The 25,745-nt window shown below is 45.7% G+C and overlaps 1 protein-coding gene across 1 annotated transcript in view; it reads left to right on the top strand.

The window, feature by feature from the left end:
• Positions 1–25,745, top strand: part of ap2b1 (adaptor related protein complex 2 subunit beta 1) — a 249,959-nt gene that overhangs the window by 13,277 nt on the left and 210,937 nt on the right. The window contains exons 4-5 of the mRNA XM_070856807.1: positions 14,170–14,305; positions 20,191–20,436. Coding sequence (XP_070712908.1) covers positions 14,170–14,305; positions 20,191–20,436 — 382 coding nt within the window. The remainder of the gene's footprint in view (positions 1–14,169; positions 14,306–20,190; positions 20,437–25,745) is intronic.

The raw sequence follows: 25,745 nt of genomic DNA, 5'->3' as shown, positions 1-25,745 counted from the left end.
ATCTTGTCTATCCCTTTCATGATTTTAAATGTTTCTATAAGATCACCCCTCATCCTTCTGAACTCCAACGAGTAAAGACCCAGTCTACTCAATCTATCATCATAAGGTAACCCCCTCATTTCTGGAATCAGCCTAGTGAATCGTCTCTGTACCCCTTCCAAAGCTAGTATATCCTTCCTTAAGTAAGGTGACCAAAACTGCACGCAGTACTTCAGGTGCGGCCTTACCAATACCTTATAATGTTAGGAGCTGTGTGTGCTGTGCTCTGTGAATATATCACATTTGGCGATTAAGATGGGATTTTTCGGATGATTTAAAGCATAAATTTTGTTGGTGAAGGATTCAGCCAGCCAACAGAGAGGCTTTGGGAGTTTCTGTCTTTGGGAAAAAAAGCTACAAAATCCGAGGTAAAATACAGCACACGGTGTGAACAGCTAGAGTTTAAAATGGCAGGTGTAATCGGACATTTGGGGGAAATATAGACACAACCGGGAACATTTTAAAGCGTATGTGGATCGGCTCGAAATGTATTTCACTGCAAATAACATAATCGAAGTTCCAGACAATGCAGTCCAGAACCGGGCTGCGTTGGAACGTAAGAGAGCGATCTTATCGGAAGCAGGTCCGGCATTATATGACACTCTTGTAAATCTGCTTGTGCCTGACGAGCCAAAGGACATGACGCTTAAAGCGATTTTTAACGAAGCTGGAGCAGCACTACAACCCCAAACCGTTAGAAATTGCTGAAAGCTATCATTTCGGGATTCGGAATCAAAAGTCGGATGAAAGTATCAGTGATTACATCGTAGCATTAAAAAAGCTATCGATGCACTGTAATTTTGGAAACTTTCAAAACCGAGCATTACGGGATCGTTTTGTTTGTGGAGTGAAAAATGATGCGATCAGAAGGAAGTTATTGACGACGGATGACTTGACTTTTGAGATTGCTTGTCAGACAGCGAGGTCGATGGGCATGGCCGAACAATATTCCCGAGAATTAAATAATAATTACGGTCGTCAGTCAACCGAGGTAAATCACCTGCAGGTTCAAAGTAAAAGATGGTGGAGGCCCAAAGTCTCAGAAACTGGAAATTCTACCAGAACGTCGAAGTCGTGCTATAGGTGCCTGGGACAACACATTGCTCAAAGTTGTCCATATGTGAAGGCAGAGTGTTTCTTCTGCAGAAAGACTGGGCATCTTGCGAAGGCATGCCGATTGAAGGGTAAACCAGTTTTTAAAGCTATGAGTCCAGCGTTCAGAGCTATGAGTAGAAATCCCAAGAGATTTCACAGCATGGAAGAACAACAACAGGACGAGGAGATGTTAGAGTTACACGTCATCAGGAGCACGAGGTTAACAGACAGCGATTCGGAAAGCATCAAAATCCACATAGATGTTGTGGGATTCAAGATACCAATGGAAATTGACACGGGTGCATCCGTGAGTGTAGTTACCAGAGTCACTGTACCGTGACAAATTGCATGATTTCCAACTGGAGAAATCAAAGATAGAGCTGCGAGGCTACTCGGGAGAGAAAATTCCTGTGGTAGGTCGTATCACCGTACCGGTGAAATATAAAGATCAATTTCAGAACTTGCCTCTAATAGTAGTGAAAGGAGACAAGCCTGCCTTACTAGGAAGAAATTGGTTGAGCTCACTGAAGCTGGATTGGAGTAAGATTTTCTGTGTGGAAGCAACATTTTCATCACCGGATGAGGTTATCAAGAAGTATCCAAAGGTGTTCTGCGAAACGGGCAGTCCGATCCAAGGCATCAAGGCGAGTGTCAAGGTACAGAAGGACGCTAGATCGGTTTACTACAAGCCACGTTCCGTACCATATGCACTCAAGGAGAAAGTTGAGCAAGAACTCAAAAGACTAGAGACTGAGAACATTATTTGTAAGATAGATCGATGTAATTGGGCTACACCCATTGTTGTTGTACCTAAGTCCGATGGTAAGGTAAGATTGTGTAGTGATTATAAAGTAACCGTAAACCAGGTTCTAGAGGGTAATGTCCCCAATACATTGCCGAATATAGTAGATTTGTTCAAAACACTGACAGGTGGTCAGATCGTCTCAAAACTGGATCTTACGAATGCCTATTTACAGCTTGAACGAGATGAGGCGTCCAAGTCATGTTTGACTATAAATACTCATCTAGGCCTATATCAATTTAATAGGCTACCGTTTGGAGTGTCTTCCACCCCTGCCATATTCCAAGGGGTGATGAACCAGATTTTGCAAGGTATTGAAGAGGTAGTATGTTATTTGGATGACATACTAATTTCAGCACCAAATAGGCAAATTCATAATAACATATTGAATGAAATCCTCAAACGGCTAGAGAAGCACAGAGTACGAGAGTCTGCTCATAAGTGTGAGTTATTTAAAAACTCAGTGGAGTACTTAGGGTACAGAGTAGACAAAGATGGTTTACATCCAACCATGGAAAAATTGGATGCGATCAGAAATGCACCCAGGAATGTCATTGAACTTCGTTCATTCTTGGGTCTTTTGAACTATTAGGGAAGTTCCTACCAAATTTGGCTACAGTATTACATCCAGTGAATGAACATTGAAAAAACAGGTTCATCGGAAGTGGTCAAAAGAATACGATACAGCATTCAAGGAGTGTAAAAGCAAATTGGTAGAGAGCACCATGTTAGTTCACTATGACATATCTAAGGAGATTAAGCTAGCATGTGATGCCTCTCCCTATGGAGTTGGGGTAGTGATCTCTCATGTATTAAGTAGTGGGGAGGAGAGACCAATTGTTTTTGCTTCACGCACTCTCCGTGCCAGTGAGAGTAATGATGCGCAAATTGAAAGGGAAGCTTTGGCATTAATTTTTGGGGTCAAGAAGTTTCACACATGTATGGTCGTAAGTTTGCCATCGTTACGGACCATAAACCCCTAACACCAGTCCTCCATCCAAAGTCCCCAGTTCCAACATTAGCTGCAGCCCGAATGGAGAGCTGGGCTTTGATTTTGTCAGCATATACATATGATATTGAATACAGACGGTCAGCTGATTACAGTAATGCTGATGCAATGTCTAGATTGCCTTCCCCATCACAAGTTACACCCGATAGGGAAGAAGTGTTTTATTTTTCATACATTGATGAACTGCCAGTCACAGCTGAAGAGATTGGTAGAGCAACCAAACGTGACTCAGTGATGTCATAGAAACATAGAAAATAGGTGCAGGAGTAGGCCATCCGGCCCTTGAGCCTGCACCACCATTCAATAAGATCATGGCTGATCATTCCTTCAGTACCCTGTTCCTGCTTTCTCTCCATACCCCTTGATCCCTTTAGCAGCAAGGGCCATATCTAACTTCCCTCTTGAATATATCCAGTGAATTGGCATCAACAACTCTCTGCGGTAGGGAATTCCATAGGTTAACGACTCTGAGTGAAGAAGTTTCTCCTCATCTCTGTCCTAAATAGCTTAATCCTTATCCTAAGACTATGTCCCCTGGTTCTGGACTTCCCCAACATCGGGAACCTTCTTCCTGCATCTAACCTGTCCAGTCCCGTCAGAATTTTATATGTTTCTATGAGATTCCCTCTCATCCTTCTAAACTCCAGTGAATACAGGGCCAGTCGATCCAGTCTCTCCTTTTATGTCAGTTCTGCCATCCCAGGAATCAGTCTGGTGAACCTTCGCTGCACTCCCTCAATAGCAAGAATGTCCTTCGTCAGATTAGGAGACCAAAACTGGACACAATATTCCAGGTGGGGACTCAACAAGGCCCTGTACAACTGCAGTAAGACTTCCCTGCTCCTAAACTCAAATCCCCTTGTTATGAAGGCCAACATAGTATTTGCTGCCTTCACCGCCTCTTGTACCTGCATGCCAACCTTCAATATCTGATGAATCATGACAACCAGGTCTCGCTGCACCTCCCTTTTTCCTAATCTGCCGCCATTCAGATAATCTACCTTCATGTTTTTGCCCCCAAAGTGGATAACCTCACATTTATCCACATTATACTGCATCTGCCATGTATTTGCCCACTCGCCTAACCTGTCCAAATCACCCTGCAGCCTCTTAGCGTCCTCCTCACAGCTCACACCACCACCCAGTTTAGTGTCATCTGCAAACTTGGAGATATTACACTCAATTCCATCATCCAAATCACTAATATATATTGTAAAGAGCTGGGGCCCAGCACTGAGCCCTGCGGCGGCACTCCACTAGTCGCTGCCTGCCAGTCTGAAAAAGACCCGTTAATCCCGACTCTCTGCTTCCTGTCTGCCAACCAGTTCTCTATCCACGTCAGTACATTACCCCCAAAACCATGTGCTTTGATTTTGCATACCAATCTCTTGTGTGGGACCTTGTCAAACGTCTTTTGAAAGTCCAAATACACCATATCCATTGGTTCTCCCCTGTCCACTCTACTAGTTACATCCTCAAAAAATTCCAGAAGATTTGTCAAGCATGATTTCCCCTTCATAAATCCATTGACTTGGACCAATCCTATCACTGCTTTCCAAATGTGCTGCTATTTCATCCTTAATGATTGATTCCAACATTTTCCCCACTATTGATGTCAGGCTAACTGGTCTATAATTACCCGTTTTCTCTCTCCCTCTTTTTTTTTAAAAAGTGGTGTTACATTAGCAACCCTCCAGTCCATAGGAACTGATCCAGAGTCGATAGACCGTTGGAAAATTATCACCAATGCATCCACTATTTCTAGGGCCACTTCCTTAAGTACTCTGGGATGTAGACTATCAGGCCCTGGGGATTTATCGGCCATCATTCCCGTCAATTTCCCAAACACAATTTCCCGCCCAATAAGGATATCCTTCAGTTTCTCCTTCTCACTAGACCTTCGGATCCTAGTACATCGGGAAGATTATTTGTGTCTTCCTTTGTGAAGACAGAACCGGAGTACTTGTTCAGTTGGTCTGCCATTTCTTTGTTCCCCCTTATAAATTCACCTGAATCCGACTGCAAGGGACCAATGTTTGTCCTCACTAATCTTTTTCTCTTCACATATCTATAGAAGCTTTTGCAGTCATTTTTTATGTTTCCGGCAAGCTTCCTCTCATACTCTATTTTCCCCCTCTCAATTAAACCCTTTGTCCTCCTCTGCTGTATTCTAAATTTCTCCCAGTCCTCCGGCTTGCTACTTTTTCTGGCTGATTTGTATGCCACTTCCTTGGATTTAACACTATCCTTAATTTGCCTTGTTAGCCACAGTTGAGCCACCTGCCCCGTTTTATTTTTACTCCAGACAGGGATGTACAATTGTTGAAGTTCATCCATATGATCTTTAAAGGTTTGCCATTGACTATCCACCGTCAACCCTTTAAATATTATTTGCCAGTCTAATTTAGCCAATTCACGCCTCATACCATCAAAGTTACCTTTCCTTAAGTTCAGGACCCTAGTTTCTGAATTAACTTCATCACTCGTCATCTTAAAGAATTCTACCATGTTATGGTCACTCTTCCCCAAGGGGCCTTGCACAACAAGATTGCTAATTGGCCCCTTCTCATTACACATCACCCAGTCTAGGGTGGCCAGCTCTCTGGTTGGTTCCTCGACATATTGGTCTAGAAATCCATCCCTAATACACTGCAGGAAATCCTCCTCCACCGCATTGCTACCAGTTAAGTTAGCCCAATCGATATGTAGATTAAAGTCGCCCATGATGACTGCTGTACCTTTATTGCACACATCCCTTATTTCTTGTTTGATGCTGTCCCCAACCTCACTACTACTATTTGGTAGCCTGTACACAACTCCCACTAGCATTTTCTGCCCTTTGGTATTCCGTAGCTCCACCCATACCGATTCCACATTATCCAAGCTAATGTCCTTCCTTACAATTGCATTAATTTCCTCTTTAACCAGCAACGCCAGCCCGCCTCCTTTTCCTTTCTGTCTATCCTTCCTAAATGCTGAATACCCCTGGATGTTGAGTTCCCAGCCTTGGTCACCCTGGAGCCATGTCTCCGTGATGCCACTCACATCATACCCGTTAACTGCTGTCTGCGCAGCTAATTCGTCCACCTTATTCCGAATACTCCTCGCATTGAGGCACACAGCCTTCAGGCTTGTCTTTTTAACACACTTTGACCCTTTAGAATTCTGCTGTAAAGTGGCTCTTTTTGTTTTTTGCCCTGGGTTTCTCTGCCCTCCACTTTTACTATTCTCCTTTCTATCTTTTGCTTCTGTCTCTATTTTATTCCCCTCTGTCTCCCTGCATAGGTTCCCATCCCCCTGCCATATTAGTTTAACTCCTCCCCAACAGCACTAGCAAACACTCCCCCTGGGACATTGGTTCCGGTCCTGCCCCGGTGCAGACTGTCCGGTTTGTAGTGGTCCCACCTCCCCCAGAACCGGTTCCAATGTCCCAGAAATTTGAATCCCTCCCCTCTGCACCACTGCTCAAGCCACGTATTCATCTGAGCTATCCTGCGATTCCTACTCTGACTAGCATGTGGCACTGGTAGCAATCCTGAGATTACTACTTTTGAGGTCCTACTTTAATTTAACTCCTAGCTCCCTAAATTCGTCTCGTAGGGCCTCATCCCGGTTTTTTACCTATATCGTTGGTACCTATATGCCCCATGACAACTGGCTGTTCACCCTCCCTTTTCAGAATGTCCTGCACCCGCTCCGAGACATCCTTGACCCTTGCACCAGGGAGGCAACATACCATCCTGGAGTCTCGGTTGCGGCCGCAGAAACGCCTATCTATTCCCCTTACAATCAAATCCCCTATCACTATTGCTCTCCCACACTTTTTCCTGCCCTCCTGTGCAGCAGAGCCCGCCACGGTGCTATGAACCTGGCTGTTGTTGCTCTCCCCTGATGAGTCATCCCCCTCAACAGTTCCCAAAGCGGTGTATCTGTTTTGCAGGGGGATGACCGCAGGGGACTCCTGCACTACCTTCCTTGCACTGCTCTTCCTGTTGGTCTTCCATTCCCTATCTGGCTGTGTACCCTTTACCTGCGGTAAGACCAACTCAGGCGGATACACTTCCCCCACAAAGGTGTATGAGTATATTGCAAATGGATGGCCAAACCAGGTAACAGACAAAGATACACATCCATTCTTCATTCATAGGAATGAATTATCAGTCGATAAAGATTGTATCATGTGAGGTGCAAGAGTGGTTATACCAAATAAATTCAGGTCCAAATTATTAGGAGACCTCCATGACCAGCACCTGGGAATGTGCTTGACCAAGAGTTTTGTACGCAGTTATTTATGGTGGCCAGGTCTTGATAAAGATATAGAGTACATCGTGAGTCAGTGTACGCCATGTCAATCGGTAAGCAAGCAACTACCACCAGTACCATTACAGCCATGGAAATGGCCTCCTAGGGTGTGGTGGCAAAGGCTACATATTGATTTTGCTGAATTAGAAGGACAATTGTTCATTGTGATTTATAGCCATTCGAAGTGGGTTGAGGTGTTCCCAATGTGGAAAATAACAACAAGTAAAACATTGGACATTTTACGAAAATTATTTTTTTCATTTGGCCTCGCTGAAGAGATTGTTTCAGATAATGGACCACAATTTCGTTCAGAAGAATTTGCACAATTCACGAGCAAAAATGGTGTGAAACATACCAAGGTTCCACCATACCATCCTGCTTCGTATGGTGCAGCAGAGCGCACTATACAAATTGTAAAACGTGCCCTCATAAAACAAATGTTAGATCCAAATCCAAGGAAACAACTGTTGTCATTGGATCACAAATGAGCTAATTTTTTGATTACATATCGAAATACTACTCATACCACTACTGGTAGAACACCAGCAGAGTTGTTTCTCAAAGGACAGCCATGAACCAGATTCTCGTTGTTAAAGCCAAATTTGGCACAGTCTGTAGAAGAGACGCAATTAAGACAGAAAGAGAATCATGATAGAGGTAGAGTAAAAGAGAGAAGTGTGAAATTAAACCAGAAGGTGAGAGTGAAGAACCATCACCATAAATGGTTAAAGTGGTTGCCAGGAAGAGTGGTGAAGATATGTGGTCCTTGCACATATTTGGTAAAGATGTTTGATAATGGACAGGTTAGGTTTGTTCATATTGATTATATTTTACCAATGGACATGGAAGGAGTTGAAGGTGGGAATGATACAATTATTTCTGAATCATCAGATAGTTTTGATGCACCAGTAGCAAATCCTAAATCCAATGTACTGGAAACAAATCCAGGAGAGAATCAGAATGAAAGTCTGAGTCCGAGTCAGGAAAACAAAGCGCCTGAAGTTAGAATGAGTGCAAATGAAAATCAAGGAAATTCCGTGGAGGAAAACATTCCTTCGGTTGAGCCTCGAATGAGTTTAGATTCGACACCATGTTTGGAAGGTTCTGTTCGAGAGCAAAGGTATCCTCTTCGAAATAGAAAACAAGTGGTAACGTTAAATTTGTAAATATGGAAAAAAAAAAGTTTATATCCTGTGTTATGTATAAATATGAAAGTTATTTATGATGTTTGTTATGATGGCTTCTTCATTAAGGAGGGAGAAGTGTAATGTCTGTAAGCTTGTAATGTTTGTAGCTCCACACTGTGGATGTGGACGTATTGTGTACTGCAAGTGCAGGGTTAATAATAAACAGAACCAGGCAGATTTCCGGAGGCTTCCGAGAGAACTGCCTGCCATGTTAGGAACTGTGTGTGCTGTGTTCTGTGAATATATCACACAATTTGTGCTGGTTATTTAGTCTTTAGACTACCAATGTAGACCTTCAAGCAAGCAAAGATGTCGTCTGCCCTCAGGGGAAGCATTACACGGGATAGTAACACATGCTGCAGGTAGCTGTGTGCTCTCAAAGTGAGGAACTGTTGTAAGGTGGTGCATGGGTTTGTGCCTGTGACTCGGGCAGTGAACTCCTGCAGTCATCATCATAGGCAGTCCCTCGAAACGAGGATGACTTGCTTCCATGCCAAAAAAGGATGAGTTCACAGGTGTTTCAATGAAGGACCTAATATTCCAGATCCTGAACTACATCCTGAAGGGTGGAAGATGCCTGTGCGTGGATTTTTTTAACGCGGGGTGGCCGTTGCACACCAGCCACCACACGGGCTTGACAGAGCTAGGTCTTGGTCTAGTGGCAAGGATTAACCAAGACGACTGGAGACCTGCTCTGCTGCACGGACCTAGTGCGCACACTTATTGCAGTGTGGGCTGGCCCGTGCTGCCCCTGGGCCCTCGCCTCTTCTGGCCCCGAACTCATGCCTCTCCTGGGCCCCGATCACATCGCTCTACAATCTCTCGCCGCTCCTTCACCCCGACCTCGTCACTCCTGCTGTATCTGCCCACGCTCCAAACACCGACCTTGACCTTGATGACGTCCCTCTTCGCTGCTGCCGCCCTCCTGCACCAGCTCGCGCAGTACATCCTGAAGGGTGGAAGATGCCTATACGTGGAATTTTTTAATGTGGGGTGGCTGTTGCACACCAGCCACCACACGGGCTTGACCTGCTCTGCTGTGTAGTAGAAGGAGGATAAGCACTTGCCACCAGGATGGTGGAGAAGTCAGAGGACAAGTCACCTCTGGGAACCTTGGTGCACCTGAATGCAACAAGCAGATGACATAGTGCCACAAGCCTGCCTATTGGGGATTGATCAGTATGCTATTTTTTTTACTGGATTGAACAACTCTAATCCAAGTTGGGTCAACATTTGGGCAGTTGTGAATGATCCTGAACCGGTTGCTTTGTTTCAGAATTTGGTTCATTTATCCCTGCTCGTGCGCGCCGCTCATACTCAACAACTGTTCGTTCCATTTATTTTCCAATGTGCCCAAATTCTTTTATTCCATATTGTTTTTACTTTGTGTGCATTTGTTCTGCACATCAATGTAAGGACGATTGATGCTGGGACTGGCCTTTGCGATTCAGGGTAACACATCAATTATCTCAAGTCCAAACTTGGTAGCGTGTCTGTGCTGTGTAGTGTGACATTTTACTATGTTCCACACCAGCCATTTTGTATCCTGTATGAGTGAGATTGCTGATTTAGTGGCAATTAGTCATTTTTGTTTTGAGGGCTAATGCTCACGAAAGGCTAGTTTGAGACACCATGAGTGCTCCCAGCTCTTCGGATAGTACCATGGGATCTTTTACGTCCACTTGAACAGGTGGACGGTGCCTCTGTTTAATGTGCCATCCGAAAGATGGCACCTCCAACAATGCAGCACAGTGTTTGCTTAGATTATATGCTCAAGTACATAGTGGGTTCGTTACCCACACCCTTCTGGTTCAGAGGCAAAAGATATCAGATAATAGGCAGGTTACCTTTACCTTCAGGGCTGGTTCACACAGCAGTTGATGAGCTGTAACAGCGAGTGTGGTTGTAGCTGGTTCACTAAGGCTGGGTTCCATTGGCCAGAAAACCTCAGACTGACAGCTGTTGCTTGGGATATGCAGGCGAGTTGAGGATAACAATTTGACAGAAATGGCGAGACGGAAGTTTGAAAATTGGAGGAGAGAAAATTGGAGGCTGCAAATGATTGCGGGAAGGTGTTCTGTTAGATTGAAATGGCAGATTTCCCAATGTATTTAACTCCCTTTTATTTTGTTCTCTGGTGCTACCCATCATTCTCAGTGGAAAGGCTGGGCCGGTGTCTTGCTGTCAGCGTTACACAAATACCGATCTGCAACCATTTCCTCGGAGCAGTATGAAGAAGTCTACAGTGATTCATGTTTTGACTTTTTTCTCCCCTTAATGTCAGCCAGTGGCTCAGTGGGTAGCACTCTCCTCTGAGTCAGAAGGTTGTAGGTTCAAGTCCCATTCCAGGGACTTAAGCACATAAATCTAGGCTGATACTCCAGTGCAGTGCTGAGAGAGTACTGCACTGTCAGAGGTGCCGCCTTTTGGATGAGACATTAAACCGAGGCCCCGTCTGCTCTCTCAGGTGGACGTAAAAGATCCCATGGAACTATTTTAAAAAAGAGCAGGGAAGCTATCCCTGGTGTCCTGGCCAATATTTAACCCTCAATCAGCATAACAAAAACAGATTATCTGGCCATTATCACATTGCTGTTTGTGGGAGCTTGCTTGTGCGCAAATTGGCTGCCGTGTTTCCTACATTATAACACTGACTACACTCCAAAAGTACAGGTTCGACTTTCAAAATCCAGAGTTCCGGAATCCGGACACCGGGCCGATCCGTGGCAGGGTCATCCGGAAACCGGTAAATGTTCCGATATCCAGACTCCCCCCAACTCGGCGTCCCGCCCCCGGCCCCGACTTCGCGCAGCCCGACCTCGCCCCGGCCTCCCTCCCACCTCAGCTGCCTGACCCCCACCTACCTCGGGCCGGACAAGGAACTCCTCCACGGCGGCGGGCCCTGCCCAATCAGGTCCTCTTCGGCGGGCCCCGCCCAATCAGGTCCTCTTCGGCGGGCCCCGCCCAATCAGGTCCTCTTCGGCGGGCCCCGCCCAATCAGGTCCTCTTCGGCGGGCCCTGCCCAATCAGGTCCTCTTCGGCGGGCCCCGCCCAATCAGGTCCTCTTCGGCGGGCCCCGCCCAATCAGGTCCTCTTCGGCGGGCCCCGCCCAATCAGGTCCTCTTCGCCGGGCCCCGCCCAATCAGGTCCTCTTCGGCGGGCCCCGCCCAATCAGGTCCTCTTCGGCGGGCCCCGCCCAATCAGGTCCTCTTCGGCGGGCCCCGCCCAATCAGGTCCTCTTCGGCGGGCCCCGCACGAACAACTCATCGACGAGCACCCCCCCCCCCCCCCCCCTTTTACTTTCTGACATTCTGAAATCCGGAAATACCCGAACCTGGGCTCGGGTGTTTCCGGATTCATGACGTCAGAAAGACGTTCCAAAATCTGGCAAACGCAAAATCCGGAATGGTCCTGAGAGTTCCGGATTCGGGGCGCTGCACCTGTATTTCATTGGCTGTGAAGTGTTTTGAGATGCTCGGTGGTCGTGAAAGGCACTATATAAATCCAAGTCTTTTTTTTGAGTCTTCACCCTGATAACCTTGCTGAGTGTAAGAACTTAGTAAGCAAAATAATGCAGGTACAAATTGACATATAGGGGTAATGCCATTGTGTGCATATTGCGGTTTGTATCAAGGGACAGATTCATTGGGACATCGATCAGTGTGAAGTACGGGATAAGAATGTAACACAATGGGGGGGGTGGGGGATTTTTCTCAGCGAGTTTCACTACGGAGGTTGTCATGGATCATGCTTTTTCCAACATCTCTTGTTCTGAAAATGGATTGATAGTTTCTGTAAACAGAATATGTTTTGTGCAAGCTGAAAGCTGGAATCTTTTACTCTGCCATACTGATTTATTAAAGCCCAGTTTGAGAATTAATCATGGTGACAGTAAATTGTTTGTCTCTCTATTCTGTCTCCTTTCAATTCAGAAGGTGTAAAATATTTCCACAGCCATGCTCTCTTGTACAGGTTAATCTGCTCACATTTACATACAAATATGATTCACAGTTGCAAAAAGTAAGCACCAGCAGTAGTAAATAGAGCATGCAACAGGTAATAAATACAGGATGCGATCAGTAAAAAATATCAAATGCAATCGCTTATTATATGTAATTGGTAATACACAAGGACATGTAATCCCTAACCGATAAACATATCTCCACCTTAAATATATTCAATGACCCAGCCTCTGCAGCTCTCTGGGGTAGAGAATTCCAAAGATTCACCACCCTCTGAGAGAAGAAATTCCTCCTCATGTCCGTTTTAAATGGGCAATCCCTTAGTCAGTGGTATATGACACATAATTAGTAATATATATGACGTTCATTGCGTTATCTGTTTAAAAGTGGCTGTTATTTGCTCATCACCTTCAGGCAAACTCTTAGAACATGAGAAATAGGAGCAGGAGTAGGCCATTTGGCCCCTCGAGCCTGCTCCGCCATTCATGGCTGATCTTTTCTTGGCCTCAACTCCACTTCCCCACCAGCTCCCCATAACCCTTGACTCCCTCATCGTTCAAAAATCTGTCTATCTCCACCTTAAATATATTCAATGACCCAGCCTCTGCAGCTCTCTGGGGTAGAGAATTCCAAAGATTCACCACCCTCTGAGAGAAGAAATTCCTCCTCATGTCCGTTTTAAATGGGCAATCCTTTAGTCAGTGGTATATGACACATAATTAGTAATATATATGACGTTCATTGCGTTATCTGTTTAAAAGTGGCTGTTATTTGCTCATCACCTTCAGGCAAACTCTTAGAACATAAGAAATAGGAGCAGGAGTAGGCCATTTGGCCCCTCGAGCCTGCTCCGCCATTCATGGCTGATCTTTTCTTGGCCTCAACTCCACTTCCCCACCAGCTCCCCATAACCCTTGACTCATCGTTCAAAAATCTGTCTATCTCCACCTTAAATATATTCAATGACCCAGCCTCTGCAGCTCTCTGGGGTAGAGAATTCCAAAGATTCACCACCCTCTGAGAGAAGAAATTCCTCCTCATGTCCGTTTTAAATGGGCAATCCCTTATTCTGAAACTGTGCCCCCTAGTTCTAGATTCCCCCACAAGGGGAAACATTCTCTCTGCATCTACTCTGTCAAGCTCCCTAAGATCACCTCTCATTCTTCTAAATCCCAATGAGTATAGGCCCAACCTGCTCAACCTTTCTTCATAAGACATAGTTTCATAGTGTGTTAGTAATAGCTGCTTATGGACTTCTGCCCACCTTCCATGTGTATAACAACGCTGATGAACAGATACTGATTCGAAACAGGAACGAAAAGATTCCTGGATATTTCCCCTTTTAAAGTTCAAGCAAGTTCTTTGAAGGTGCTATCACCCATCAGGCTTGATTATATTGAGCATCAAAACACCAATAACCATCACGACAATCCTAAACCATATGTTTACAGTGTAGCCTCATTAACACTACTGAAGTGCAGTCAAAAAGCGCATTTATCCATAGATTAACATAACCAGGTCTGACAAATTCAATTGACCGAGATCGTGGATGAATATTCAACACAAAATAGCATTAGTCTAACAGTGGTGAAGGCTGTTTGTATTGCCACATAGCTTTGCCCTCCACAGATTCAAGTGGAAGTTTCATAAAGACATTCCAGACAGACAGACAATACAGGGCACTGTAACTATTTAAAACTGTTTAAAGCAAGAGGAAACCATTCTATTTTTATCACCGAGATAAATAGATTTGTTCTCTGTTGTTTTGTGCAGTTCGCTCTTCCCAGATGTGGTGAACTGTATGCAGACGGACAACCTGGAACTGAAGAAGCTGGTTTATCTCTACCTCATGAACTATGCCAAGAATCAGCCTGACATGGCCATCATGGCTGTCAACAGCTTTGTCAAGGTACAGTTCTGAAAAGCTGACAGACCTCGTGAACAAAGATGCCCTCCAGGATGTACAAAGTCACATAGGCCAGAAAGCCCAGGCTCGATTTCAGGTCTGATCTCGGGTGGGGTACTGCAGTTGACCTCAGCACCCCCAGGTTAAGGAGTGGATAGATTAGTCAGAGTTTCTGCACCAGATTATTATCCAGTGATGACTTCTGCTGGAAAATGCTTGCGTCTGGATAATGGGTGAAACCACAATTGGGCATTGCCCCTTCCACAGTGAAATAACCTGCTAAGCCAGCTTGCATGTGAAGAAAGGCCAGTTGAGAAAGAACATACCAGAGGGCTGCTGCTGCCTGGGCAACTGTACCCCAGTGAGAGGTCGTGCCTGGGCAATGCTACCCCAGTGCGAGGGGGAGAGACGGTCCCCGGGCAATGCCACCCCAGTGAGTCAGACCCTGGTTAGTACTACCCCAGTGAGGGTCGATCCCCAGGCAATGGTCCCAGCCAGAGAGGGTCGATCCCCAGGCAATGGTCCCAGCCAGAGAGGGTCAGTCCCCGGGCAATGGTCCCAGCCAGTGAGGGTCGATCCCCAGGCAATGGTCCCAGCCAGTGAGGGTCGGTCCCCGGGCAATGGTCCCAGCCAGTGAGGGTCGATCCCCAGGCAATGGTCCCAGCCAGAGAGGGTCAGTCCCCGGGCAATGGTCCCAGCCAGAGAGGGTCGGTCCCCGGGCAATGGTCCCAGCCAGAGAGGGTCGATCCCCAGGCAATGGTCCCAGCCAGTGAGGGTCGATCCCCAGGCAATGGTCTCAGCCAGTGAGGGTCGATCCCCAGGCAATGGTCCCAGCCAGTGAGGGTTGATCCCCAGGCAATGGTCCCAGCCAGAGAGGGTCAGTCCCCGGGCAATGGTCCCAGCCAGTGAGGGTCGGTCCCTGGGCAATGGTCCCAGCCAGTGAGGGTCAGTCCTCGGGCAATGTTCCCAGCCAGTGAGGGTCAGTCCCCGGGCAATATTCCCAGCCAGTGAGGGTAGGTCCTGGGGCAATGTTCCCAGCCAGTGAGGGTCAGTTCCCGGGCAATGTTCCCAGCCAGTGAGGGTAGGTCCTGGGGCAATGGTCCCAGCCAGTGAAGGTCAGTCCCCGGGCAATGATCCCAGCCAGTGAGGGTAGGTCCTGGGGCAATGGTCCCAGCCAGTGAGGGTCAGTCCCCGTGCAATGGTCCCAGCCAGTGAGGGTCGGTCCCCGGGCAATGGTCCAGCCAGTGAGGGTCGGTCCCGGGCAATGGTCCCAGCCAGTGAGGGTCAGTCCCCGGGCAATGGTTCCAGCCAGTGAGGGTAGGTCCTGGGGCAATGGTCCCAGCCAGTGTGGGTCAGTCCCCGGGCAATGGTCCCAGCCAGTGAGGTTCGGTCCCCGGACAATACTCCCAGCCAGTGAGGGTAGGTCCTGGGGCAATGGTCCCAGCCAGTGAGGGTTGGTCCCCAGGAAAACCTCCAAGTGAGGGTTGGTCCCTGGCCAACTGTACCCCAGTGAGAGTCGGTACCTTTGGTAGAGGGGAAAAAAAATTACATTTTGAAAAAAACAGCAATTCTTTTAATTCACTGAGAGCAACAGTAGCAGCTTGAAAGCACAGCAACACTGTTTGGGCTTGTTCAGACAGTGTGGTCTGGTAACATGTTTTACTGTTACATTCCTGCTTCATACTGACAAGTCTTGACAATTGATGTTTTTTTCTGTTTGTCGATCAGAGTATTAGAAATGCCTTTTATTACTGAATGTAATTTGTGTTCTTCGCTGTGCCCCTACTGTACATTACACCTTTCCCCACTCCAGCCCCATCAATAATTATCACATGTTTTATTCTGGGGTTTATAACTGCAGTTACGAGGTGGAGAAAAAAACTGTGCCACTGACTACAAGAACCCTGAACTGGCCTGGTACTGTAGTAGATTCATGGGAATGGAGCTCAGTATAAAAATTCCAGGCTTATCTGAGCAGGCACGATGACTCAGCCTATTTCTGAGGCCTATCAATATGTGTTACACACTTGCAGTTATTGTACCTTCAATTATCAGTTATCAGCTCCTGCTCCTTGCCGAGTGCGTTATTCCCCTGCACCCGGCTGATTTTGGATTCGGCTCCAAACTGCGTTTCCGACCTCTGCCCGCTCACAGCCCTTGTCCGGGCAGGTTGATTGATAAATATATCTCTCTTTTATAACAGATAAGTCTAATTAGAGGGGATGGCAGGGCAGCTCAATCCTGTGGAGTGCATGTCCTGCGGCATGTGGGAAGTCCTGGATGATACATGCAGCCTAGACAACCATGTGTGCAGGAGGTGTCTCCAGCTTCGGAGCTTGAGCGGCAGCTGGAGTCACTACGATGCATCTGCGAGGCTGAGAGCTACGTGGATAGCAGATTTCAGGAGATGGTCACCCTGCAGCTTAAAAGAATGCAGGCAGAGGGGAAATGGGTGAACGCTAGGCAGGTAGTGCAGGAGTCTCCCCACCCCACCCCCCGGTGAGTTCATCTCGCTCTCCAGCTAATATTCTCAGCACCGGTGAGGGCGATGAGAGTGCAGTCAGAGCCAAATCCAAAGCACCACGGGTGGCCCAGCTGCACTGGGGAGGGGGGAGGGATAAAGAATAAAGAGCTTTAGTGGTAGGGGAATAGAGAGGCGTTTCTGCAGCCGTAGATGTGACCCCAGGATGGTATGGTGCCTCCCTGGTGCCAGGGTCAAGGATGTCACAGAGCGGACGCAGGGCATTCTGGGGGAGAGGGTGAACAGTCAGAGGTCATAGTCCATATCGGGACCAATGACATAGGTAGAAAGAGGGATGAGGTCCTGCAGGCAGAATGTAAGGAGCTAGGAGAAAAATTAAAGGATAGGACCTCAAATAATCTCCGGGTTACGACCAGTGCCGCGTGCTAATGAGTACAAGAACAGGAGGATAGAGAATGTACGCGTGGCTGGGTTGGATTTCTTTTGCTCTGCCTAACCTAGGAGCACTGAAGTCAAATATAGCAATTCATAACCCGTCTTTACTCTTCACAAGTGCTAATCGACCAACCGTGTACCTCAGCACCTTCTACTTGAATTTCAGATTCCCAGTATTTGTAGTATTTTAATTGCAAGACTTGGGCTGCTGCCTTAGCTGATATTGTCCAACTCTGCACAGCTCAGGGATTGAGCCCGGCACCTTTTGAAGCATTTTTGATATCCAATTATTCTCTTCAAAGTGAATTGTTGAGAACAATCAGATAACTAATCGCTCCTTGTGCCCTTGCAGCCGCTGGCCATTTAGATATTAATAATAAAGATAAATATTGAGCCCAGACATCCTAATAGTTCTTTCAAGGTGCAATTCAATTAATATTACCGTATACGAATTGGTGTAAATATAAATAAATGCTCAGGGTCTGGGTAGTGCGGGGGTGGGGCCAGACATTGCAGTATCATCAGTGACCCTGAGCTTCCGGTCGCCTGTTACTTTAATTCCCCGCTCCACTCCCACTCTGACCTCTCCGTCCTCGGTCTCCTGCACTGTTCCAATGAAGCTCAACATAAGCTCGAGGAACAGCACCTCATCTTTCGTTTAGACACTTTACAACCTTCTGGACTCAACATCGAGTTCAACAATTTCAGACCATAATCTCTGCCCCTATTTTGCTCCCTTTCCCCCTTTCTTTAAACCGCTCCCCCCCCCCCGACATTATGTAATTTTTTTCTTTCTGTTTCCCATGGCAGCTGGTAATTATTCTGCCATTCATACCCTATCTAGACACATAAGAACATAAGAAATAGGAGCAGGAGTAGGCCATACGGCCCTTCGAGCCTGCTCCGCCATTCAATACGATCATGGCTGATCCGATCATGGACTCGGGTCCACTTCCCTGCCCGCTCCCCATAACCCCTTATCCTCTTTTCGGTTAAGAAACTGTCTATTTCTGTCTTAAATTTATTCAATGTCTCAGCTTCCACAGCTCTCTGAGGCAGCGAATTCCACAGATTTACAACCCTCTTGAGAGAAGAAATTTCTCCTCATCTCAGTTTTAAATGGGCAGCCCCTTATTTTAAGATTATGCCCCCTAGTTCTAGTCTCCCCCATCAGTGGAAACATTCTCTCTGCATCCCCCTCATAATCTTGTACGTTTCGATAAGATCACCTCTCAATCTTCTAAATTCTAGCCTACTCAACCTTTCCTCATAGGTCAACCCCCTCATCTCTGGAATCAACCTAGTGAACCTTCTCTGAATTGCCACCAAAACAAGTATATCCTTTCGTAAATATGGAAACGAAAACTGCACGCAGTATTCTAGGTGTGGCCTCACCAATACCCTGTATAACTAGCAAGACTTCCCTGCTTTTATACTCCATCCCCTTTGCAATAAAGGCCAAGATTCCATTGGCCTTCCTGATCACTTGCTGTACCTGCATACTAACCTTTTGTGTTTCATGCACAAGTACCCTCAGGTCCTGCTGTACTGCAGCACTTTGCAATCTTTTTCCATTTAAATAATAACTTGCTCTTTTATTTTTTCTGCCAAAGTGCATAACCTCATACTTTCCAACATTATACTCCATCTGCCAAATTTTTGGCCACTCACTTATTCTGCCTATGTCCTTTTTGCAGATTTTTTGTGTCGTCACATATTGCTTTTCCTCCCATCTTTGTATCATCAGCAAACTTGGCTACGGATTCACGTAATCCAAGTCATTAATATAGATTGTAAATAGTTGGGGTCCCAGCGCTGACCCCTGCGGCACCCCACTAGTACTGATTACCAACCCGAGAATGAACCCTTTATCCCGACTCTCTGTTTTCTGTTCGTTAGCCAATCCTCTATCCATGCTAATATATTACCCCCAATCCCGTGAACTTTTATCTTGTGCAGTAACCTTTGATGTGGCACCTTGTCAAATGCCTTCTGGAAGTCCAAATACACTACATCCACTGGTTCCCCTTTATCCACCCTGTTCGTTACATCCTCAAAGAATTCCAGCAAATTTGTCAAACATGACTTCCCCTTCATAAGTCCATGCCTGACCGAATTATGCTTTTCCAAATGTCCTGCTACTTCTTTAATAATGGATTCCAACATTTTCCCAAACACAGATGTTAGGCTAACTGATCTATAGTTTCCCACTTTTTGTTTGCCTCCTTTTTTAAATAGTCTTTTTCTAACTTCTGCCATTACCATCTCAAGTCGGCCCATCATCCCTTTTGTGATTCAAATCTCTCTATCACAGACCTTCCCTTTTGTTCTTTCCTCCCCTCCCCCTTTCAGTGCTCCTTCAGAATCTGTTCATTTCGAACATTCGCCAGATCTGACGAAGGGTCATCGACCCGAAACGTTTACTCTGTTTTTCTCTCCACAGATGCTGCCTGACCCGCTGAGATTTCCAGCATTTTCTGTTTTTATTTCAGATTCCAGCATCCGCAGTATTTTGCTTTTGTATTGGGGTATCATCTCTGGGGACACTGCTCAAATTCAGCCCATATTGGAGACAAAATCTCCTCTGTCTGTTGACTAAGTGTTTTATGTGAAATTAGTTTACAGTCTCAACCTAGTTCCTTGTTAAAACGGGCTGCTACAAAGTCCTGCCTTAATCAATTGGCATTGTCACTCTGGCTAGGTGATGTGGTGTATAGGGGAATAGTCACATTAACGCAGTAGCTGTGGTTCTGAGATGGGTGCAGAGTAGATGCAGCTTTACACTGCCGCTAACTGTGGTATAACTGAGCTGGGGGTGCTTGATGCTGACACCGTTAAAATGAAAATGTTCCATTCCTTTTACACACACAACACAACAGAAATACTTAGTGATTTTCATAAAATATCTGAAGTTCTCAAATCGGAAGGATTTAATGATGTTAACGATGCTTAAAATTTTTTGTTCCTGCAGGATTGTGAGGATCCAAACCCCTTGATCAGAGCACTGGCAGTCCGTACAATGGGCTGCATCCGTGTGGACAAAATAACAGAGTATCTGTGTGAGCCTCTCCGTAAGTGTCTGAAAGATGAAGACCCATACGTCCGTAAAACAGCTGCTGTCTGTGTGGCCAAACTGCACGACATCAATGCCCAAATGGTGGAGGATCAAGGGTTCCTGGATTCACTGCGAGACCTGATTGCTGACTCAAACCCCATGGTATGGACCTTATTCCTGCTCTCTTGACAAGCGATTGAGGTTTGACTTGTGTTACAATTCTGTGCTCCTTTATAACAACAGCAACAACTTGTATTTATATAGCGCCTATAACGTAGTGAAATGTCCCAAGGCGCTTCACAGGAGTATTCTGCAATTTAAAAATTTGACACCGAGCTGCATAAGTAGAAATTAGCGCAGCTTGGTCAAAGCGATATGTTTTAAGGAGCGTCTTGAAGGAGGAAAGAGAGGTGGAGAGGTTTAGGGAGGGAGTTCCAGAGCTTTGGACCTAGGCAACAGAAGGCACGGCCACCAATGGTTGGGCGATTTATAATCAGGGATGCTCATCAGGGCAGAATTAGAGAAGCGCAGACATCTCGCGGGGTTGTGGGGCTGGAGGAGATTACAGAGATAAGAAGGGGCAAGGCCATGGAGGGATTTGATGATACGGATGAGAATTTTGAAATCGAGACGTTGCTTAACCAGAAGCCAATGTAGGTCAGTGAGCACAGGGGTGATGGGTGAGCGGGACTTGGTGCGAGTTAGGACATGGGCAACTGAGTTTAGGATCATCTCTAGTTTACGTAGGGTAGAATGTGGGAGGCCAGCCAGGAGTGCGTTGAAATAGTCAAGTCTAGAGGTAACAAAGACATGGATGAGGGTTTCAGCAACAAACATAATAGGAGTTGGAGTAGGCCATTTGGCCTGTTGAGCCTGCTCCGCAATTCAACAAGATCATGGCTGATCCACATCAACTCCACCTTCCTGCACTATCCCCATATCCCTTAACTCCCTTAGTTCCCAAAGATTTATCGACCTCTGTGTTGAATATACTCAATGACTGAGCATTCGCAGCTCTCTGGGGTAGAGAATTCCAAAGAATATGTTGGGAAAGGGCTAAGATTAACCATTTGCCCAGTTGTGATCCCAATCCCAGTGTACTTATTGACACTGTCCCGGGGGTAAGGTTCCTCATGAAATGAGTTCATACAATCCCAATTCAGTGGACACAGACCCACAGCACAGACCTACAAGCTATAGGTACAAATCAATAGATCTAAAATTCTGCACCACAAGTAGATTTCTCCCTTTTGAGTTCCTGATCTTGGTGTAGCTTCCGTAACCAGAGATAGCATCTCTCCTAACGTCATAGCATGTATAGATTCCATGAACAAAGAAATTACAGTATAGAAGGGGGCTGTTCATCCCATCGCACCTTCGCTGGTGCTAGCTCTTTAACTGGAGTTGCTCACTCTAATCCCATTTCCTTGTTCTTTCATTTTTCGATGTTTACCCATTCCCATTTTAAATTACGATATGGTCTCTGCCTTAGTAGCTGGTTGTGGTAAAGTAGTGCAGTTCTAATAATTCTGTGTAGCTTCACCCTTCGTCCTTCCAGTGATAATCCTGTCTGTTCCCCCTCAGTACTGATTCACCAACAAGTGGAAATAATGTTTCATTCATTACCTCTCAAAACCTTTCTTAATAAACACTGTTATTAGATCCCGCTTTAATCTTCCAGTGAAAACAATTCCAGTTTTTGAATCTTTATTCAAGGTTCTTCATACATTCTAGAGAATCTTTGCTTTTAATTACTTTAATATGCTTCCTATAATGGCATGCCCAGAACTGTGTGGGATACTACAGTGGTGGCCTAACCAATGTCTTTTTAACCTCACTTCCTTGTTTTTATATTCACCACCTATAACTCCGAATCCTACTTGCCTTTTTCTACCTATAGTCTCATCTTTACAGATCTGTTTACCTGGACCCCTGATTTTCTCTGTTCTACTATTCTTAGGAAGCTTGTTCTTTAGGGTATATGTCCTTTCACTGTTTTCCCACATAATGTACTATTTTACATTTCTCTGCATTGAACTACGTCTGCCATCTATCTGTCCATTCCACTGACCCTGTTATAGAATCATACAGCACAGAATGAGGCCATTCTGCCCATCGTCCCTGTGCCGGCTCTTTGAAAGAGCTATCCAATTAGTCCCACTCCCCTGCTACTTCTCCACAGCCTGTAAATGTTTCCTTTTCAAGCATATATCCAATTCCCTTTTGAAAGTTGGCATTGAATCTGTTTCCACCATCTTTCCAGATCATAACAAACATAAAATAATCACATTCCCTGTCTGTCTTCCTGCAGTCTACCTCCCAGTTTGCCATGTTCCAAATTTGGTACAATCCGTAAACTTCAATGTTATTTATCTTGTGCTTATGTGCAACTTATTTATGTAAATGGAAAATAAAATAATGTCCAGCACAGATCCCTGGGGCAAACCATTACCCAAATCCTGCCAATCCAAAAAAATGTTTACCCTCTTGCTTTGTGCCTTTAGCTAGCCTTCTTATCTCGGCCCTTGCGTTTCTCTTAATGCCATGTACTTACAATTTTACTAACGGGTCTCTCGTAGCATCTTACCACAAGCCCTCTGAAAATCTATATATACAGCACCCACTGCATTTCCGCTAACCATACACCTTGTCTCCAGTCATCCTGGTTAACCCTTGCCACTGTATAAAGACCTAGCTCTGTCAAGCCTGTGAGGTGGCTGGTGTGCAACGGTCACCACACGTTTAAAAAAAGGTCCATGCACAGGCATCTTCCACCCCTTCAATTGGAGTTCAGGACTGGAACATCGGGTCCTTCATTGAAACATCTGTGAACTCATCCCTTTTGGTGTGGAAGCAACTCATCCTCTTTCGAAGGACCGCCTATGATGACGATGATGACACCTTGAGAAATTGCAATTAAATTAGTCCAGCACAGCGAGCACTTTTCAAAACAATGTTGAACGTCCCCGATTAATATGCCTTTCTAAATATTTCATCCTGTAATATGTACGTGAGAACCTTGCCGATAATCGAGATAAGACTAACTATGGTTTTCCAGCTTCCTGTTTTTACAGGCAGCCACCTACCAAGAGTTTTTTTTCTTGAATCTTCTTTGAATCTTGGATCCCTCCTTCCCTAAATTTCTCCCTCTGTTGTAAACACACAGGGTCCGTGGGGTACGCGCGTAGGTTCTGTGTGGTGTTACTGGCCTCATTGAAGTCACTGTTCTTCATGAGCCTCGTCATTGAATCTTGGCTGGGGAGTACCACGGCTGTGTGTGATTCTAGCCTTGCCTTGTGTATGCACGTGTGTATACACACACCACCACATGCAAACATCTCACATTATTAGATTGCAATCAGGAGCAGCACCCTTGGCTGAAATTTTTTCCCCCTCCCTAGCTCAGGCTGGTAAGAAGATGGTCCATTCTGCTGCCTCTGCTCAAACCAGCTAATTTAGCAGAGAGCATGAACCGAGCCTGGGACTTTCCCGAGCTGTGTGGGTTAACCATACTCGATGGTGCCTTTACTCACAAGGGCAACCGAGGGCACTCACTGATCCTCTGCTGGATCAGCAAAAGTTTATCAGACCTGCCAATTAAATAGAAATGGAAACTTTCTCAAAACCTCCCTGTTCTGCATCAATTGCTGTAAGTGTGACCGAGAATGCCCCATGGTTATCAGTGACCTTTGATAAGTGAATCCTCCGTGTCCGATACGAAAGTAGAGATATTATTGTGTCTCACTGCAGCCATGTGACATTTAATTTAGACCTAAAGGTTAATTTTTTTTTATACACGCAATTACATTATCACAAGTATGGGGGTAAGACAGAGGAGCTCAATTCCTGGGCTATATATAGTCTCGATAGGAACAGGAGGAGGCTATTTAGCCCCTCGAGCCTGTTGCGTCATTCAATGAGATCATGGCTGAACTGCAACCTAACTCCATGTATCCACTTTTGCCCCATATGCCTTAATACCTTTTGGTTAACACAAATCAGAGCTGCCATTATCTGCCGCCTTGATTCACCACAGGAAGGTGAGCCAAGCACTGATTCTCAGCCGCACTTTGCCAACTAGACCAGTGGAGGAGTGCTTAACAAAAGTACAGATCAAAGAATTGGGACCTGATTTGACTTGTTCCCAATTTTCCTGTCATTAAATTCGATGGCCAAAAACGCAGCAGCACCAAAAATTGAGCATAATGATCTCGGTGCCTGATTCTCTCATTGGCACTGCTGTCAAGCACAACTCCACACTGGAAATAGTCTCAAGTTCATAGCTCACATATGGCTTTGACAGAGTAAATAAGGAGAAACTTTTTCCAATGGCAGAAGGGTTTGTAACCAGAGGACAGATTTAAGGTGATTGGCAAAAGAGACAGAGATTAAGGGCCCAAGTTTCCACATGATTTGCGCCTGATTTTTAGGAGCAACTGGTGGAGAAAGGATTATCTTAGAAATCGCAATTCTCCACATTTTTTTTTCTGCAATTCTAGTCAGGTAGAACAGTTCTACTTTGGAACAGAATTTTTTCTTCAAAAGGGGGCGTGTCCGGCCACTGACGCTTGATTTCAAAGTTTCCACAGTGAAAACGTACTCCAAACTAAGTTAGAATGCAGCAAGTGAAGATTTTTGTAGAACTGAAAATCCTGTTCTACACATTAAAAAATCAGGCGCAGGTTACAAATTAGGCGTCCAGAACGAGGTGGGGGGGGCGGGGGAGTGGGGGGAAGGGAAGTCATTAAATTCGACAATAAATCCTTATTTATACTTCTACAAATATTATACAAATAAATCCAACCTGAATAAACATTTCTAAGCAAAGAAAAGATTAAATAAACCATCTTCCTACCTGTGTGAAAGTGCTTCAGGCACGGAGAATGCTGCAGTCAGCCTGAGGCGCCCGTTCTTCCCGCGGGGGGGGGAGGAGACAGTGAGAAGGCTGCAAGTGCTGATGGCAATGTGCTTTTATTAAAAAATGTTCAAAAATTAAACAGCTACAAAGAACTGCAAAAATGGCCGAGTGCCAATGTTTTTTTCACACTGCGCGTGCGTGAACGCTCCAACACGCACGCGCAGCTTTGCCGGCAGGAAAAAAACTAATTTAAATAGTACCCGCCCCCTCCCACTTACAAAATCGGTGTGAGTGTAGGCTCCGCCCTTCTGGGCGCCGCGCCAGGCAGACAAGGAGCTGCAGAACGCTCCAGAATTGCGAGTTTTTTTTTTAGGCGCCGTTTTAGGTACGAAAAACGGGCGCCCAGCTCGGAGGGGCGCCCGTTTTTTATCATGTGGAAACTTGGGCCCAATATGAGGAAACATTTTTTTTTACACAGTGGTTTGTGATCTGGAATGGCAGTCGGGCTGAAAAGGTGGTGGAAGCAGATTCAGTAGTAACATTCAAAAGAGAATTTGATAAATACTTGAAGGGGAAAAAAATTCCAGGGCTGTGGGGAAAGAGCGAGGGAGTG

The sequence above is a fragment of the Pristiophorus japonicus genome, chromosome 16 (genome assembly GCF_044704955.1).
Source record: "Pristiophorus japonicus isolate sPriJap1 chromosome 16, sPriJap1.hap1, whole genome shotgun sequence".
NCBI lineage: Eukaryota > Metazoa > Chordata > Chondrichthyes > Pristiophoridae > Pristiophorus > Pristiophorus japonicus.
The sequence above is the reverse complement of the archived record's forward strand: the minus strand, read 5'-3'. Positions and strand labels throughout refer to the sequence as shown.